The 15852-nt window shown below is 40.0% G+C and overlaps 1 protein-coding gene across 3 annotated transcripts in view; it reads left to right on the forward strand.

The window, feature by feature from the left end:
* The first annotated feature begins 11356 nt into the window (after positions 1 to 11356).
* Positions 11357 to 15852, forward strand: part of DNAH11 (dynein axonemal heavy chain 11) — a 364495-nt gene continuing 359999 nt past the window's right edge. Inside the window, exons 1-2 of one of the 3 annotated variants that reach the window (XM_061413683.1) lie at positions 11357 to 11955; positions 13230 to 13373. In XM_061413683.1, the coding sequence (XP_061269667.1) occupies positions 11620 to 11955; positions 13230 to 13373 (480 nt within the window). In that variant the 5' untranslated portion in view covers positions 11357 to 11619. The remainder of the gene's footprint in view (positions 11956 to 13229; positions 13374 to 15852) is intronic. The other 2 variants (XM_061413682.1, XM_061413681.1) reach the window with 2 other exon arrangements.

The following is a 15852-nucleotide window of genomic DNA, read 5'->3' on the forward strand; positions in this document are numbered from 1 at the left end:
CCAAAGCAAATTGCAGGTTAAGAGGAGGAAGTTAAACTTGAGCAGTTGTCTCATATACTCACTCTTCTTTGAATCATGTCTTTCTAGATGGTTAGCTTGGCTCAAATTGTGTTATTTATTATCTTGCTATGAAATGTGGTTTAATAAATATTTTATTGATGGTAGTATTATTTTTGAGATGTGGAAGCTGTAATAAAGTTATATTTTCTGCTGGCAAAATCGTTCCTAGCTTGTATAATTTTATGTTGGAATTAAACACATCAGTGATTCATGGTGCTATGTAAAGGGCAACATGGCTTTGAAGTATCTGGGTACCATAACAAGTTTGGAAAACCACTGTTGAAGAAAACAGTATAAAGGCAAAGAGGAAGCTAACTGAATAACGATGCTAGTGCAATTCAACAATATTGTAAATAGTTACAATTTTACCTTTTTATGTCTTTAAAGCTTTTATGTTAGCTATGCTTTATCAGATTTTTATAGTATATGTGGTGAGTATGTGTGTGCATGTTTGGTGAAGCATCATATTAATATATAATATTTCTAATTACAGTTTATAAGTCAGAATCAAGTTTATAAGTTACTGTGGTTTTGTATTAGAGTTGCTTCCTCTCACTTTCTATAATTATATAGAAAGATAGTATTGTTAGAAAATTAAGCCCTATTCTGATGATGATATATAACCTTTAATTCTCATCTTTATGGAGTAAATCATGATTTGTACAGGTTGTGGGTCCTATGGAAAGAGCTTCAGGTTTTCATTTATTTTCCGGTTTTGTTTTTCAAAATACCAATTTGTATTGGTATTGGTAATACCAATATTGGTACTAATTGTAATTACCAATTACAGTTGGTAATACCAATTGTACTGGGGACATCAGTTTGTATTAAAAATCTTTGTAAGCACTGATCTTTCTTTACATATAGAAATATCAAATTAGTGTGTTGTGCATACAGAACTAACATAGTGTTGTAGGTCATGTATGCTTAAAAATATTTATCAGACAAGTTAATAAAACAAAAGGGGAGCTTCTGGTTCAAGATGGCAGAGGAGAAGGACGTGCACTCATCTCTTCCTGTGAGAGCACCAAAACTGCAACTAGCTGTTGAACAATGATTGACAGGAGGATGCTGGAACTCACCAAAAAAAAAAAAAAAGGTGCCCCATGTCCAAGACAAAGAAGAAGCCGCAGTGAGATGGTAGGAGGGGATGCCATCACGATGAATCAAATCCCATACCCAGCAGGTGGGTGACCTACAGACTGGAGAACAGTAATACCAAAGAAGTTCTCACACTCTTGTGAAGGTTCTGAACCCCACATCAGGCTTCCCAGTCTGTAGATCCAACAAAAGGACTGGAAATTCCCAAGGAATCTGGCTTTGAGGACCAGAAGGATTTGATTATAGGCTTTCCAGAGAAGGAAACTGAGACTCCAGTTTTAGAGGGCACATACAAAATTTTGCACACACCAAGACCCAGAGGAGGGGAGCAGTGACCCCACAGGAGACTGAACCAAAACTACCTGCTAGTGGAGGGCCTGCTGTGGAGGTGTGGGTTGGTGGGGGGCAGGGAGCACTGGAAGGTTTCCCTTGATGTAAACCCTCTTGGAATTCACCATTAATCCTACCATAAAGCTTGTAGACCCCAGGGCTGGGTCACCTCAGGCCAAACAACTACCAGGCAGAGAGTACAACCTCACCCATCAGCAGATAATTGGATTAAAGCTTTACTGAACAAGACTCTGCCCACTAGAGCAAGACTCAGTTTTTCCCATCAACAGTCCCTCCCATTAAGAAGCTTACAGGAGCCTCTTAGACTCATCCATCAGGGGACAGACAAAAGAAACGAGACACAGTCTCACAGTGGTTAAAACAAAAACCATATTACAGAAAGTTAATTAGGATGACAAAGCAGAAAGTTATGTCCCAGATGATGGGACAAGATAAAAATCCAAGAAAAACAACAAAATGAAGTGGAGATAGGCAACCTTCCAGAAAAATAATTCAAAATAATGATAGTGAAAATGTCCCAGAATCATGGGAAAAGAATGGAGGCAAAGATTGAGAAGATGCAAGAAATGTTTACTGAAGACCTAGAAGAACTAAAGAACAAAGAAACAGAGATGAATAATATACTAGAAGGAATCAATAGCAGAATAACTGAGGCAGAAGAACAGATAAATGACCTGGAGGGCAGAATGGTGGAAATAACTGCCACAAAATAGAATATAGAAAAAAGAATGAAGAGAGCCTAAGAGACCTCTGGAACAACATTAAGCACACCAACATTTGCATTATAGGAGTCCCAGAAGGAGAAGAGAGAAAGGACCTGAGAAAATATTTGAAGAGATAATACCTGAAAACTTCCCAAACATGGGAAAGGAAATAGTCAACCAAGTCCAGGAAGCACAGAGAGTCCCAGGCAGGATAAACCCAAGGAGGAGCACAACAAGACACACAGAAATCAAACCGACAAAAATTAAAGACAGATAAAATATTAAAAGCAACAAGAGAAAAGTGACAAATAACTTACAAGGAAACTCCCATCAGGCTATCAGCTGATTTCTCAACAGAAACTCTATAAGCCAGAGGGGAATGGCATAATATATTTAAAGTGATGAAAGGGAAGGACCTACAACCAAGAATACTCTACCCAGCAAGACTCTCCAGATTTGATGGAGAAATCAAAAGCTTTCCAGACAAGCAGAAGTTAAGAGAATTCAGCACACCAAACAAGCTTTACAACAAATGCTAAAGGAACTTCTTCAGGTAAGGAACACAAGAAAAGGAAAAGACCTACAGTAAATAAAACAATTAAGAAAACAGTAGTAGGATCATATGTATCTGTCACGCGAGTGTATATTCCTTGGTTCTTTGTCTCGTCACAACAAAGATTTGGAGCGACGGACATTAAAGCCCTCGGCGCTTCACAGCTCTTGGGTCTTGGACAAACTGTGCTACAGCTCTTAGGCAAATCAGTGTTACAGCTCTATTGTATTTAGAAGATAGGAGAGAGAGAGAAAGAGAGAGAAAAGAGCGCACGCACGCAGGAGAGCGAGTCCGAGAGAAAGCGCTTTGGCTCATCCTTTTATATGTTTTTTTCCTCCACCTGGGCCTGCCCTATGCAAATTGGGCTTAGCCAGGAGTGCTGTTTGTTCTGTTTGTTCTGCCTTAAGTCTTCACTCTGGTCCTTGGACCTTCCTTGTCCTTTAGCCACTGCCATTTTGGACTCCTTTTCTCTATTCTACCTACCTAACATATCCATAGTTACCTTAAATGTAAATGGATTAAATGTACCAACCAAAAGAGACTAACTGGGTGGATGAAAACATGTGCATGTGTGCACTTCCTCTCGTCATATCACTCTGCTTGACCCCCCTAAAATTGTATGTAATTATTTTATATTATTAGTCATGTTCCCACTATGACTTGCAGTTGTAATTATCTTTTGTTTTTTGTCTGGCTATTGATTGTGAAAACTGATAAACATCTTTTACTATTGTGATTAGGTAACTATTACTTAATACCATTGTCTCATGATTGGTCAACAGAAAAATAATAGAACCTCTATACTACCAAAAGTGTTAGTCACTCAGTTGTGTCTGACTCTCTGTGACCCTATGGGCTATCGTAGTCCACCAGACCCCTCTGTCCATGGAATTCAGGCAAGAATGGAGTGGGTTGCCATTCCCTTCTCCAGGGGATCTTCCCCACCCAGGAATCAAACCTGGGTTTCCTGAATTTCAGGTGATTTCTTTACCAACTGAAGCACTAGAGAAGCCCAAACTATCAAAATATCACCAATATCAAAATATCACCCAAACCAGGATCTAATAGAAAAACCTGTCATCACTTTTTAAAATCAGATGAATGTCAGAAGTATTTTGAAATGTTTTGAGAACTACAAATGCTCAGATATTGCTTTTTTCCTCCAGAACTCCAGATGTTTCTAATGAGTAGTCATGTTTAAAAACAACTGGACTATATGATAGTCTTGTACTTTATCTAGTTTGGTTCACCCTATTTTATATTCAGTGCTCGCATTCCATTTAGTTTATGTTGTCCAATTTCTCTTTTTTTTTTTTATGTTCTTTCTCAAGCCTTCATCAAGTGTAGTAGAAAAGCTTTTGTATACATATATATATATGTATAATATATAAATATTTTAGAAAACATGAATTTTTCCTTAACTAAAAAAATTATGACATTTTGATCCCACTAGTTTGACTTAGTAGGAATAGAACCCTAGATTTCTAATTAAAAAATAGATATGCAGCAAGCAACAAAGGTTTACTGTATAGCACAGGGAACTAGAGTCAATATCTTGTGATAACTTATGATGGATAATATTTTCAAAAATAATATATGTGTATCTGTATAGCTGAATCACTTTGCTGTGCACCTGAAGCATTGTAAGTCAACTATATTTCAATAAAATATATATATTTAAAGTAATAATATAAAGAGGGAAAAAAGTAGTCTCTGTAAATGTGTCCAATTAGATAAGTAATTGGGAATATTTTTATTCTTGGGTCCAATTGTTATGTAGACTTTGACATAAAATAGGAAAAGAGAAAGGGTGAACCTGCCTAGAGAATTTTATTAAACTGATCATTTTGCAGATCTAAGATATACTGTTCTATATTTTTAGGAAAAATATACCTTGTTTACAAAAAGGTTTTAAAATATTTTCTTTTAAGTGTTATCCTTATTAAAATCCATGATCATAACAAATTCTCTGAAGAATTGATGCAGTGAGAAAAGATGTGGTAATCACTAGTGAATACATTTAAATAAAATATCTGCCTTCAATTTATATATTTTGTTCTAATAGAAATACTGATTAGACTTGTGATTCGAATATTTATGCTTCTTACTAAATATAAAATGTCTTTTAACTCTGGCATTGTTCCGAATACCCTCAAAGTAATTGTGGTCTCTCTAAAAATATCAAATAACTCTCTGTTGTTTTTGTTTTTTTTTTCTTTTTGTTTTGTACGTGAGCTGTCAGTTCAGTTCAGTTCAGTCGCTCAGTCGTGTCTGACTCTTTGCGACCCCATGGACTGTAGCACGCCGGGCCTCCCTGTCCATCACCAACTCCCAGAGCTTGCTCAAACTCACATCCATCGAGTTGGTGATGCCATCCAACCATCTCATCCTCTGTCATCCCCTTGTCCTCCCACCTTCAATCTTTCCCAGTATCAGGGTCTTTTAAAATGAGTCAGTTCTTCACATCAGGTGACCAAAGTATTGGAGTTTCAGCTTCAGCATCAGTCCTTCCAATGAATATTCAGTATTGATTTTCTTGAGGATGGACTGGTTGGATCTCCATGCAGTCCAAGGCACTCTCAAGAGACTTCTCCAATACGACGTTCAAAAGCATCAGTTCTTCGGTGCTCAGCTTTCTCTATAGTCCAACTCTCACATCCATACATGACTACTGGAAAAACCATAGCTTTGACTAGACGGACCTTTGTTGGCAAAGTAATGTCTCTGCTTTTTAAAATGCTGTTGAAGTTGGTCATAGCTTTTCTTCCAAGGAGCAAGCATCTTTTAATTTCATGGCTGCAGTCACCATCTGCAGTGATTTTGGAGTCCAAAAAAAATAAAGTCAGCCAATGTTTCCATTGTTTCCCCATCTATTCGCCATGAAGTGATGGGGCTGGATGCCATGATCTTCATTTTCTGAATGTTGAGTTTTAAACCAACTTTTTCACTCTCCTCTTTCACTTTTATCAAGAGGCTCTTTAGTTCTTCTTCGCTTTCTGCCATAACGGTGGTATCATCTGCATATCTGAGGTTATTGATATTTCTCTCAGCAATCTTGATTCCAGCTTGTGCTTCTTCCAGTCCAGCGTTTCTCATGATGTACTCTGCATAGAAGTTAAATAAGCAGGGTGACAATATACAGCCTTGACGTACTCCTTTTCCTATTTGGAACCAGTCTGTTGTTCCTTGTCCAGTTCTAACTGTTGCTTCCTGACCTGCATACAGATTTCTCAAGAAGCAGGTCAAGTGGTCTGGTATTCCCATGTCTTGAATTTTCCAGTTTGTTGTCGTCCATAGAGTCAAAGGCTTTGGTGTTGTCAATAAAGCAGAAGTAGATATTTTTCTGGAACCCTCTTGCTTTTTCAATGATCCAACAGATGTTGGCAATTTGATCTCTGGTTCCTCTGCCTTTTCTAAATCCACCTTGAACATCTGGAAGTTCACAGTCATGTACTATGGAACCCTGGCTTGGAGAATTTTGAGCATTTCTTTGCTAGCATGTGAGATGAGTGCAATTGTGCAGTAGTTTGAGCATTCTTTGGCATTGCCTTACTCTGGGATTGGAATGAAATTGACCTTTTCCTGTCCTGTGGCCCCTGCTGGGTTTTCCAAATTTGCTGGCATATTGAGTGCAACAGTTTCACAGCATCATCTTTTAGGATTTGAAACAGCTCAACTGGCATTCCATCACCTCCAACAGCTTTGTTCATAGTGATACCTCCTAAAGCCCGCTTGACTTCGCATTCCAGGATGTCTGGCTCTGGGTGAGCTATAACTTGGTCTAAAATACTCCAAGATTGTGAATCCACAGGACATTGCTTTGTTCTCGAGAATCCACAACACCCAATCAAAATTTAGACATATTTAGATATCAAACTAAGAGTTACCCTATTCCAAGTTCAGTTCATTCCATTTAAACAATATAAGAATAATTAGTTTCTTATTATTATACAGAGATGACAGTCAGACATTTTAATAACAGACACAGCACAGCACCCATCAGTCAGAAGGGATGCTAGACATAGTATTGGAGGAACGTCCCAGAGTCCCTCCTTGTTTCTCCATTCCACACCCCACCCCCCTCCACCCCAACTCCCTGGCATTACCCCTTCAGTTGCTGGATGCTGGGGAGTAGGGGGATGGGGAATCAGAGTGGCTATTTGCCTTCCAGCGTGGAATTGGTATTTTAATAACCAGTGTGGCTATACTGGTGTCCTAACTGAATATGAACACTAGACAGGAAGATTTCTACTGTGACATGAAGAGTATTAAGGACGTAGCATTTCTTCAAAGAATGGTTTCCTGTTATCTCCAGGAATTTCTTCTGTGCTGACAGTATTCCATTGTGCAAGTCTTGTTGCAGATGTATGGGCAATAGTAACAACAACTGATACAGCTTTTGGCAGACACAAGTGTAAGATGGACTCCACCTGCGTAGATGTTAAAATGTGGGAAAAGGTGCATCACATAATGTATGAACTACGCTTTAAGATTTGTTTTATTTCCTTTCTGCTTCCATCAATCCCCTCTTTTCCCTAACACCTTGATTTTGCCAATTGTAGTTTTGTTGACCCTTTTAGGACCAAACTGTTGAAGTTCCCAGGAGATGATTTGTATCCTCTGTTTACATGAGAAGCTAAGGGTTTGGATGGCCACAGGTAAAGAACTGTCGGTGTGCATTCGAAGGATGTTTTATTAATTCTAACCTTTCCCAGCCCAAGCAACCACAGAGTGCCCTCTTTGTAAGGGGCTGGAACTGCTGGGAAAGCGGTAGGGGCTTCTTGGTGCTGATAGAATTGGGACATAAAATTAGGGTATGTTAATCTTTGGAAATTTGGGGATAATTACCAGTTATATGTGATATTCTACGTCCTGGAACAACTCACTTCTAGCATATTAGGACTACAGACATGTATTTGGGATGAAAAGCAAGAATGCAAACAGCACTTACTGGTTTAGGAAGAAAGCTTTAGCAGCGTTACAGTGGGTACATCCACAATGTAAATAGAAAAGTTAAGAGGGGGATTTACCTGATATAAACCCACTGTTGTCCTCCTCAAATCTCTCTCCACTAAATATCACCCATAAAAGGGCTTTGTAAACTGTGGAGCACTAGACAAATGTAAGGCTATGTGTGTGCTCCCTCCAAAAGGGAGGGATCACCAACTCTCATTTAATCCCCACCTATGCCCAACTCTGAGCACTTTCTTTGAGCTTTCTCTTCATTTCTGATTTCAAAGAAAGGTTTAACAAACAGGAATAGAAATAATAATGTGTTTGATATGATATAGGAATTATTTAGAAATAATTGTGCTTATACTCCCTCCAACTTAACTCTCATATTCTTTTGTTGAATTTATTTAATCTCTATATCCTCTTCCTTCTAGGGAACTAGGGCTCCCAGAAAACTTCTTTCTTGTTCCTTTAATTAAATGAATCAATGAATCTCTCTTTTTACAAATTCATTTTTCCCTTCTCCCATCAGAGGCTCTCACCTTTTACCTGAGTGAAATTGTTTGGGTTACAGAAGTCCTTCCCTTGCTGGCATTTTATTTTGAAGTGCTTATTTCAATTCAACAAATATTTGAACAATGGAATTGCTGGAGGTTCTATGCTAGACGCTACAGGGGGTAAAATAGATAAATGTCACAGTCCCTGATAGCACCTACCTTCAAAGGGCTTAGTTGCTAATAAGGAAAACTAAGAAAACTGCACAAATAACCATAAGGCAAGGTAGAGTACCTTATGCAGGTACTGGAAGAGATCACACTTCAGTCTGGCAAGAATTTCCTCTCAAGAATGCTCTGTGGTTCTCGTTGTTTGCTTACTTACTTCTGTCAGTCATTTCTTGTACACCTCAGAATTTTAGATGTTACAAAATTATGCTTTCCTGCAAATCCTCTGGTTTTCTACTACATTTGCCTGTTGAACTCCTAAATTCATGCTTGGACTTTGCAAAGATGCTTTAGGCTTTTTGTTTGTTTGTTTTATTTTTAATTGAAGGATAATTGCTTTACAGTATTGTGTTGGTTTCTACCAAACATCAACATGTATCAGCCATAGGTTAACCCATGTCCCCTCCCACTTGAACATCCCTCCCACCTCCCTCCCTACCCCGCCCTTTTCAATCAAAAGGAACAATGGTAAGAAACTGTAACTTAACTAGTGGTTTTTTTTGTTTTTTTTTTTATGTTTTGAATGGCCTTGACCTTATGAGTTGATATTCCTGTCTGTGATTTGCATGTCTCTTCTCTGCCCCCACCCTTGAACATGGCACATATCCGACGGCCTCAACAGCGGCTCCCCATTATATTTGTCCTTTACTCACCTGTTTCTGTCTTGATATCTCTGAAAATCCAGACAGTAAAATTCCTCAAGTCACATAGTTTTCTCAATTTTTACCCTGTTTTCCTTTATCCCCTTCCAAAATCTCAAGTTGCCCTAAGTCATGGGCTTCTCCTAGAATAAAGTTCTTTTAATGTTTAGCCACAGTTAGGGGGCAAAAAAAAGTAAAGTCTTCATAATTCTTGGGGAATTGTGTTAGTGTAAAGTGATACTTCCAATAATTTATACGTATATAGGGGCATCTGAGGAAAAAAGGACATCCATTCCTGTCTTGGTTGACTACCAAATGGACATTTTTTTCCTCTCTTTCTTCACTAGCAGAATCCAGATTTTGCTCAGGCTCCTCCTAGTGGACATATCCTTAAGAGGAGGCTGGAGGTGGATCTTGATGGGACAAACACAAAGTTTAGATACAGACATAATGAAATACTGGCAAATCAGATGAAAGAGAACATCTTCTGAATGGCTTCAGAAAGTTTTCTTTACTCAAAAATGAAGACGCTCTCTTTTCTTGCATCGTCACCTACAAGGAATGCTAGAAACCATCACTACCACTTAGCATTCGTGACAGGAGAATAACTGGAGACCACAGAAAAGAGAGACAACAGTTTCATCCCAGTCATTTTGTTAACCAACCCATGGCTTTTCTGCAACTAGACTTCTTGGGTGAGGTTATAAATATTTTTATTGTTTGCCACTATTACTTGGGCTTTCTGTTAATCACAGTTAACCACAGATTTTTTTTTTCATTACAGATGTAAATTATTTTTGAAATATACAAATTATTTTGTTAAAAGCCTAAGATAAAAGTCATGATTATATTGCTCTGTAGGACAGTAAGGAGTACTGTATCTAATCTAACAACCTTATTTCAACAGTCTCTGCTGCCTGTGAATCTTTTTTTCTTTGATTCTCCTGGAACCAACTTTACCATTTTTTCAATTTCCTCATTAATAAGTTAAGACATCTTTGATGTGTTTTCATTCTGTAAGTTACACTTGTACCTTTTTGAAAAGTGTAGTTAAATAGCATTATGAGTTCAAATTTTCTACTGAATTTTAAAGTGGTTTTCCACTTGAATTTAATTCAACTCTTTTATTTACAGAATTCCTGTTTCCCTGTGGTAGAGGATGCAAAGGTAGAAGAACATAGGGATGAGAGGAAAGACTAAGAAGCATCATACAATATTTTCAGTAATTTCTAGGCTTTCTTAGTAGCTACTGGGTACCCTAAGGATTGCCCTGGCCAGTACAAAGCAGCTGTGAAGTTTGAAGTCATTATAAAGACTTTCCAGGAGCCTGTGTGCATTCAAGATTCTGATGATACAACTAGAAAAACCTACAGTGGTTATCAGACACAGCAGATATCCTGAAGAAGAAAAAAAAAAAACCGTTGAGGCACCAAGTCTGGCTGGAAACAACCTATTTATCAATGGATTATTAAGAGCAACACTCACTCATATTTCCTTGGGAAACACGAAGTTTGAAGTTTTTATTTTGAAATGAACAATTAACAAATGGAAAGGACTAAAAAAGTTTTAACTCAAGGACTGCCTCTCAAAATTCTGGCTCCTTCACTCTTAACAAATGTCATTAACAAACTGTACTGAAATCCCATTTCAACATCAGGGAGACTGCTACTAATCTGGAACTTTTCTCCTGTGACCTTTTACTCTTGGACTGAATAATAATTATATATTTCAGAGCACTTTGACATTTCCAAAGAGCGTCATTCATTCTTTCACTGTGTGTATTAACATCCCTGTAAGTGGCAGGTGAAGTTTGGAATCAGGATTTTGAATACCTAGATCTTGGGATTCCCACAACTAAGAAAGCTGAATTGCAGTGTTGGTTCTTTTCTGGAATCACCTAACCACTGAGGGCAAGGTGAATTTAAAGCCCTGGGCGCAAGACATGAATCCATCATCTCCTTGTTGCTTAGTCACTTTGAGACTTATTTCTTTGCTCATTAGATAAGCTGACCAATTGAAGCCCTGCCTTTCCAGGTATTAAAATAATCAAGAGGATGGACTTAGCATGGTGTTCAGCACACGGCAGCATTGCTCAAAACACAGCAATTAATCAATACTGGACTCCCTCCCTGGGAGCCCCCACGGAGATGTCCTGTATGCCAGGGAGCCAGAAGGCAGCGGAGAGGCCACCGAGTGGCTCACACCGGTGGAGGGCAAGCCCCTCCCCTGCGGAAAGCCGCTCTGCTAGGTGCTCTCTCCGCCCTCAGCGGGCCGGGGCGGGGACGCCGTTCCCTTGGAAACGGGACGCACTGCTAAAGACCCTCCGGAACTCCGTCCCGCTGCGCTGCAGCTCCGAGAGCAGACGCGGGAGGCCAAGTGGGAGCAGGTGTGGGACAAGCGGCCGCGCTCGCAGTGATCGCTGGAGGAGGTGGGCGCCTCCCGGGGCGCGCGTGTGGAGGTGGCCCAGCCTACCCGGGGCTGGGGAGGGACGCGCACGACGAGCCGGCCGGTCCCGCGCCTACTCGACATACTGGATGGCAGCCCAGGTGGCAGCCCGAGAAGCTCCGATTCTTCGCCTCGCCCCGGGCGCCGGCCCGGAGGCGGCGGTTCTGGTGGAATTGGAGGAGGAAGACGAAGACGAGGAGGTGGCGGCGGCCAGGAGAGCGCGGAGTTTTGCCCAGGACGCGCGGGTGCGCTTCGTCGGCTGCCGCCTGGAGCAGTTACTGGGCCTCCCGGAAGAGAAATGGAGCCAGCATTTGGAGAGTGAAGACAACCGGCAGGTTCTGGGGGAGTTTCTGGAGAGCCCCAGCCCAGCCTGCTGCCTTCTGTTCAGCGTCACCACTGAGGGGCAGCTCGAGGCGTCCCAACAGGTAAGTGGTGAGGGGACCCGGCCACACCTCGCGTCCTGCCTGACGGACACCCGGACGGGACTGGCCAGTCGCACCTCCTTGGGTTCCTTCGGGACATGTATTAGGGCTCTTTAAAATAAATAACTTATCTCAAGTGCCTGCCCCCGGAGTCCACAGAATCCCCCAGGTGCGTCCACCCTGCTGTTGAGCGGCTGTTGGTTAGTTTTCTAGAAGGTCAGCCTTTGAGCCTGCAAAAACCGCGCTTCTTTAGCTGCCTGGTTGTTAGGCTCAAGGTGAATTCTCTCTGCCAGATAACTTGACTTTAAATCGTTCTTGGATCACTCTGGAGCCACAAGTGGTGTTTGGTAGAGCCCAAAAAGCTTGTCATGGCTCAGGCTGCCTGTCAACCACACTTCATCTCAGGGAATAATATTGATACTTAGTCTTAAAAAAAAAAAAAAAGAATTGCCAGCAGTCTGCGCTCAGGACAGTGCTTCTTTTCCCTATTTCAATTTGACTTCTAGTACACTTGAACGTTAACGAGTTCAGTATTTGTACTTCTACGAATACAGCATTTGTACTTCTAGAGTACAAATTGGAGCCAGATTTATAGTCTTGAGATGCTTTGCTGTTAACGTAAAGTGGTACCATCATCGCTAGATGTGGTCGATTATAATGGAATCCCAGAGAAGAAAAAATAACTGGAGTTTTACCTTAGAGTTTTACGAGTTCCGAATTTTGTTTGTTTTGCTACTCTCCTGGTTTAGTTTTTAAAAGTGTCAGAGTAGACAAAGAGAACGCTGTAGTATTAGGTTAAATAGTCATGATACCTGAAGAAATGACTTGGTAGTCATGAAAATGCTAGAATATCTTGATTAAACACATCTGGTTTTTTGCTCTGAGGATAGTAATCAAATGTAACCTCTTGGTCTTTATCTCAGTTGGGCTTATTTGTAATAGGAAAAGGTTATACAAAAGAATAACCTTTGCTCAGATGGAAACATTTCTAATTTCTCCCTGTATTTGTTGTTAATTTTGAGACTTTATAGTATATAAGGATCTTCTGAAAGGTGATATTCCACACCAATAATACTGTGAAATTAGCGTTATAAAAGAACAAAGAAAACTGTATACACTTTACAGAGCAGTGGAACAATCTTGTTTATAAAGGTAGGCAGGATGCCAGATTTCTTTCTCATGCTTGCAATCCAGTTACAAGTTAGATGTAGTACATCTTGCTTGTTAACATGGAAACTACATTGTAGACTTAAAATAATTATTTGCTCTTGTTTCAGATTCCAAGAGATGTAAAACATAAACTTGTTTATATTGCCAAGAAGACTACTGAAAACATTGGAGTAAATGACTTCTGTCAGATAGTTTTATTTGGAGAGTTACCTGCCTCATCTCTTGGACACGTAACTGCTTTCCTAGACGAGGTACTGGTCTAGCTTAATATTTTAATATTTAATTTATCTTCATGACACTTGAAATTAATTCAGGATAACTGGCTATTAAAAAGAATGTAGCAGCTGGTCATCTCATTAGCCAGGTGGATGGAAAATGATAGCATTTAGACTGTTCCTGAAATGAGCTGATACTGATGCTGACATTCAACAGGTGGTAATTTGTAGGATCATCCTTTACCTCTTTCTTTCTAAATAATGAAAGGAAATTAAAAAGCATCTGAAATAGGCTTCTGCACTTAGCTAAAGTATTAAACTTCCTGTTCAGAGTAAAGATAGATATACATTTTGAAAAAGTGTGTTATCAGTTTTTAAGATTCCTGTTTGTTTCTAAGTGCACTTGTGTGAGATAATGGAAAAAGATAACAGAAACAAAGTATTAGGAATGAGTGCCTTGAAATTCCTTTTCTCTCCCCTTCAACCAGAGAACTCCTCTCCAAACCCATGTTACTGGCGCTCTAATGTTCCTAAGAACCACTTAGGGATTTTGGTAAAGGCAAACTGGTGCGGTAGGTCTGTAGTGGAGCTGATGCTGTTTGTTCACAAACCAGCTTTGAGGAATAAGATACAAAATGACTGAATTTGGAAGAGCCAGAGCAGTGGTTTTCAAAGTTTGCTGGATTAGCATCACCTGGGGAGCTAATGTAACTCTGCCCAGGTGACACATAATACCAATTAAATAAGAATGTCTTGGGGTGGGAGCCAGGCTGCAGTAGTGGTAAAAGATTCTCAGGTGATTCTGTGTCTGTGTGGGGTTGTGTTAATCACTCAGTCGTGTTCAACTCTTTTCGAGCCCCCATGGACTGTAAAAGGCTCCTTTGTCCATGGAATTCTCCAGGCAAGAATATTGGAGTAGGTTGTCATTCCCTTCTCCAGGGGATTTTCCCGACTGAAGAATCCAACTCAGGTTGCCGGCATTCTTTTACCATCTGAGCTACCGGGGAAGTCAAGGTGATTCTAATGCACACCAAACTGGGGGGAAACTGGGTTAGTATCACTAAACTAGGTCTCAGTAATCAAAACAGTCTTGCCAAGACCGATATTTAATGTAGGAGTAATTGCCAACGTATGTATTTATTACTGAAGATTTATCAGCCTCCGTCTTTCACACCTCTTCTACTTCCTGAGGCTCTTCTGCTTTCTTCTTGAGAAGTATTTTCTTTCCGTCTCTGGATTAGCTAGGGCTTCTCTCCCCCAACTTTACTTCTACCATGGTTTCTCTCTATTGAGTTTCTATAGTGTTAGTTGATTTCCAGAAGACACTAGGAAGAGAGTTTTCTATCTTAAGCATTTGAGACAGTTTTTGTTATGTCACAGGTGTTCAGGAGATTTTTACTGAACTGAATCTGATGAAAGGGTTTCACATGGAGTGTAAATAACCTTTGGTCATGGGAATCCAGGCTGCCATCAACTGGACTTAGAAGTGCAAAGCTAAAAAAAAAAAAAAGAAGTGCAAAGCTGCACTCCTTATTGGAATGCTTTCTCTACCATCTGTGACAAAAGATATAAAACCCTTTCCAGTTTCTCTGACCTTTCTCTGCATAGCCCTCTGAGAAGTTCAAGTGGAAGAGTAAACTGTCCGTGAGTATATCTATAGAAAACAAAAAACATTCAGAACCTCATGGGTGGAGCTGGTTTGGGAAGATTCTAATTTATTTAAATATGCTTGAGGATTTGAGCATTGGGACGAAAAAAGTGAGGACTTCACACTTGTCCCTTGGGTTTCTTTGTGGACAAGACTTAAATTCGGAATGAAGGGGCCCTAAGGCCTGACCAGAGTCCAAATTCTCTGTGGTCTGACCTCCCTGTGACCTCTCGACTTATTTCAATTGCTAACTCCTGGCCTCCTTGGGGTGGTTCCTTAATTATTTCAGGCACACTGTTGCCCTGGGGCCTTTGCTCTTGCTGTTTCTTCCTCTTCCCCAGAATCCACTCAGCCAGCCCATTCATGCCTTAAGTCTTTTTGCTCAAATATCTCTTGTTTATGAAGCCGCCCTCCAGCTAAACAAGGATCTTTGAAGGGCCTGGACCTAGGGTCAGGCAAGTGAGGCCCCCAGCTCAAGAGAACTTCCAGGGAGGTGAGGAGAAACAAAAACAACTCATTAATCAAGATGAATAATAGTTTAAGGCAGTTTTTGTGTGTTTTGTTTTTTTCTTTGGCTGCACCACAAGACTTAAAAAATCTTAGTTCCCTGAGCAGGGATTGAACTCAGGTGCTAGCAGTGAAAGCATGGAGTCTTAACCACTGAGTACCGGGGGATTCCCTAAGGCAATGTTTTAAAAAATAAAAAGTAATGCAAGTAAATAACTTTAAAAATAGGATCACTAACAATGCCATGTCATGTTGGAGCCTAAGGCAAAATGTCAGTAACACTCGTCTTTATTAAAAAGTGTCTATTTTGTTTATCAGTTTTGGATTAATTTTTATTTAAAAAGTATTTTAAAATATGAT

The sequence above is a fragment of the Bos javanicus genome, chromosome 4 (assembly GCF_032452875.1).
Source record: "Bos javanicus breed banteng chromosome 4, ARS-OSU_banteng_1.0, whole genome shotgun sequence".
Taxonomy (NCBI): domain Eukaryota; kingdom Metazoa; phylum Chordata; class Mammalia; order Artiodactyla; family Bovidae; genus Bos; species Bos javanicus.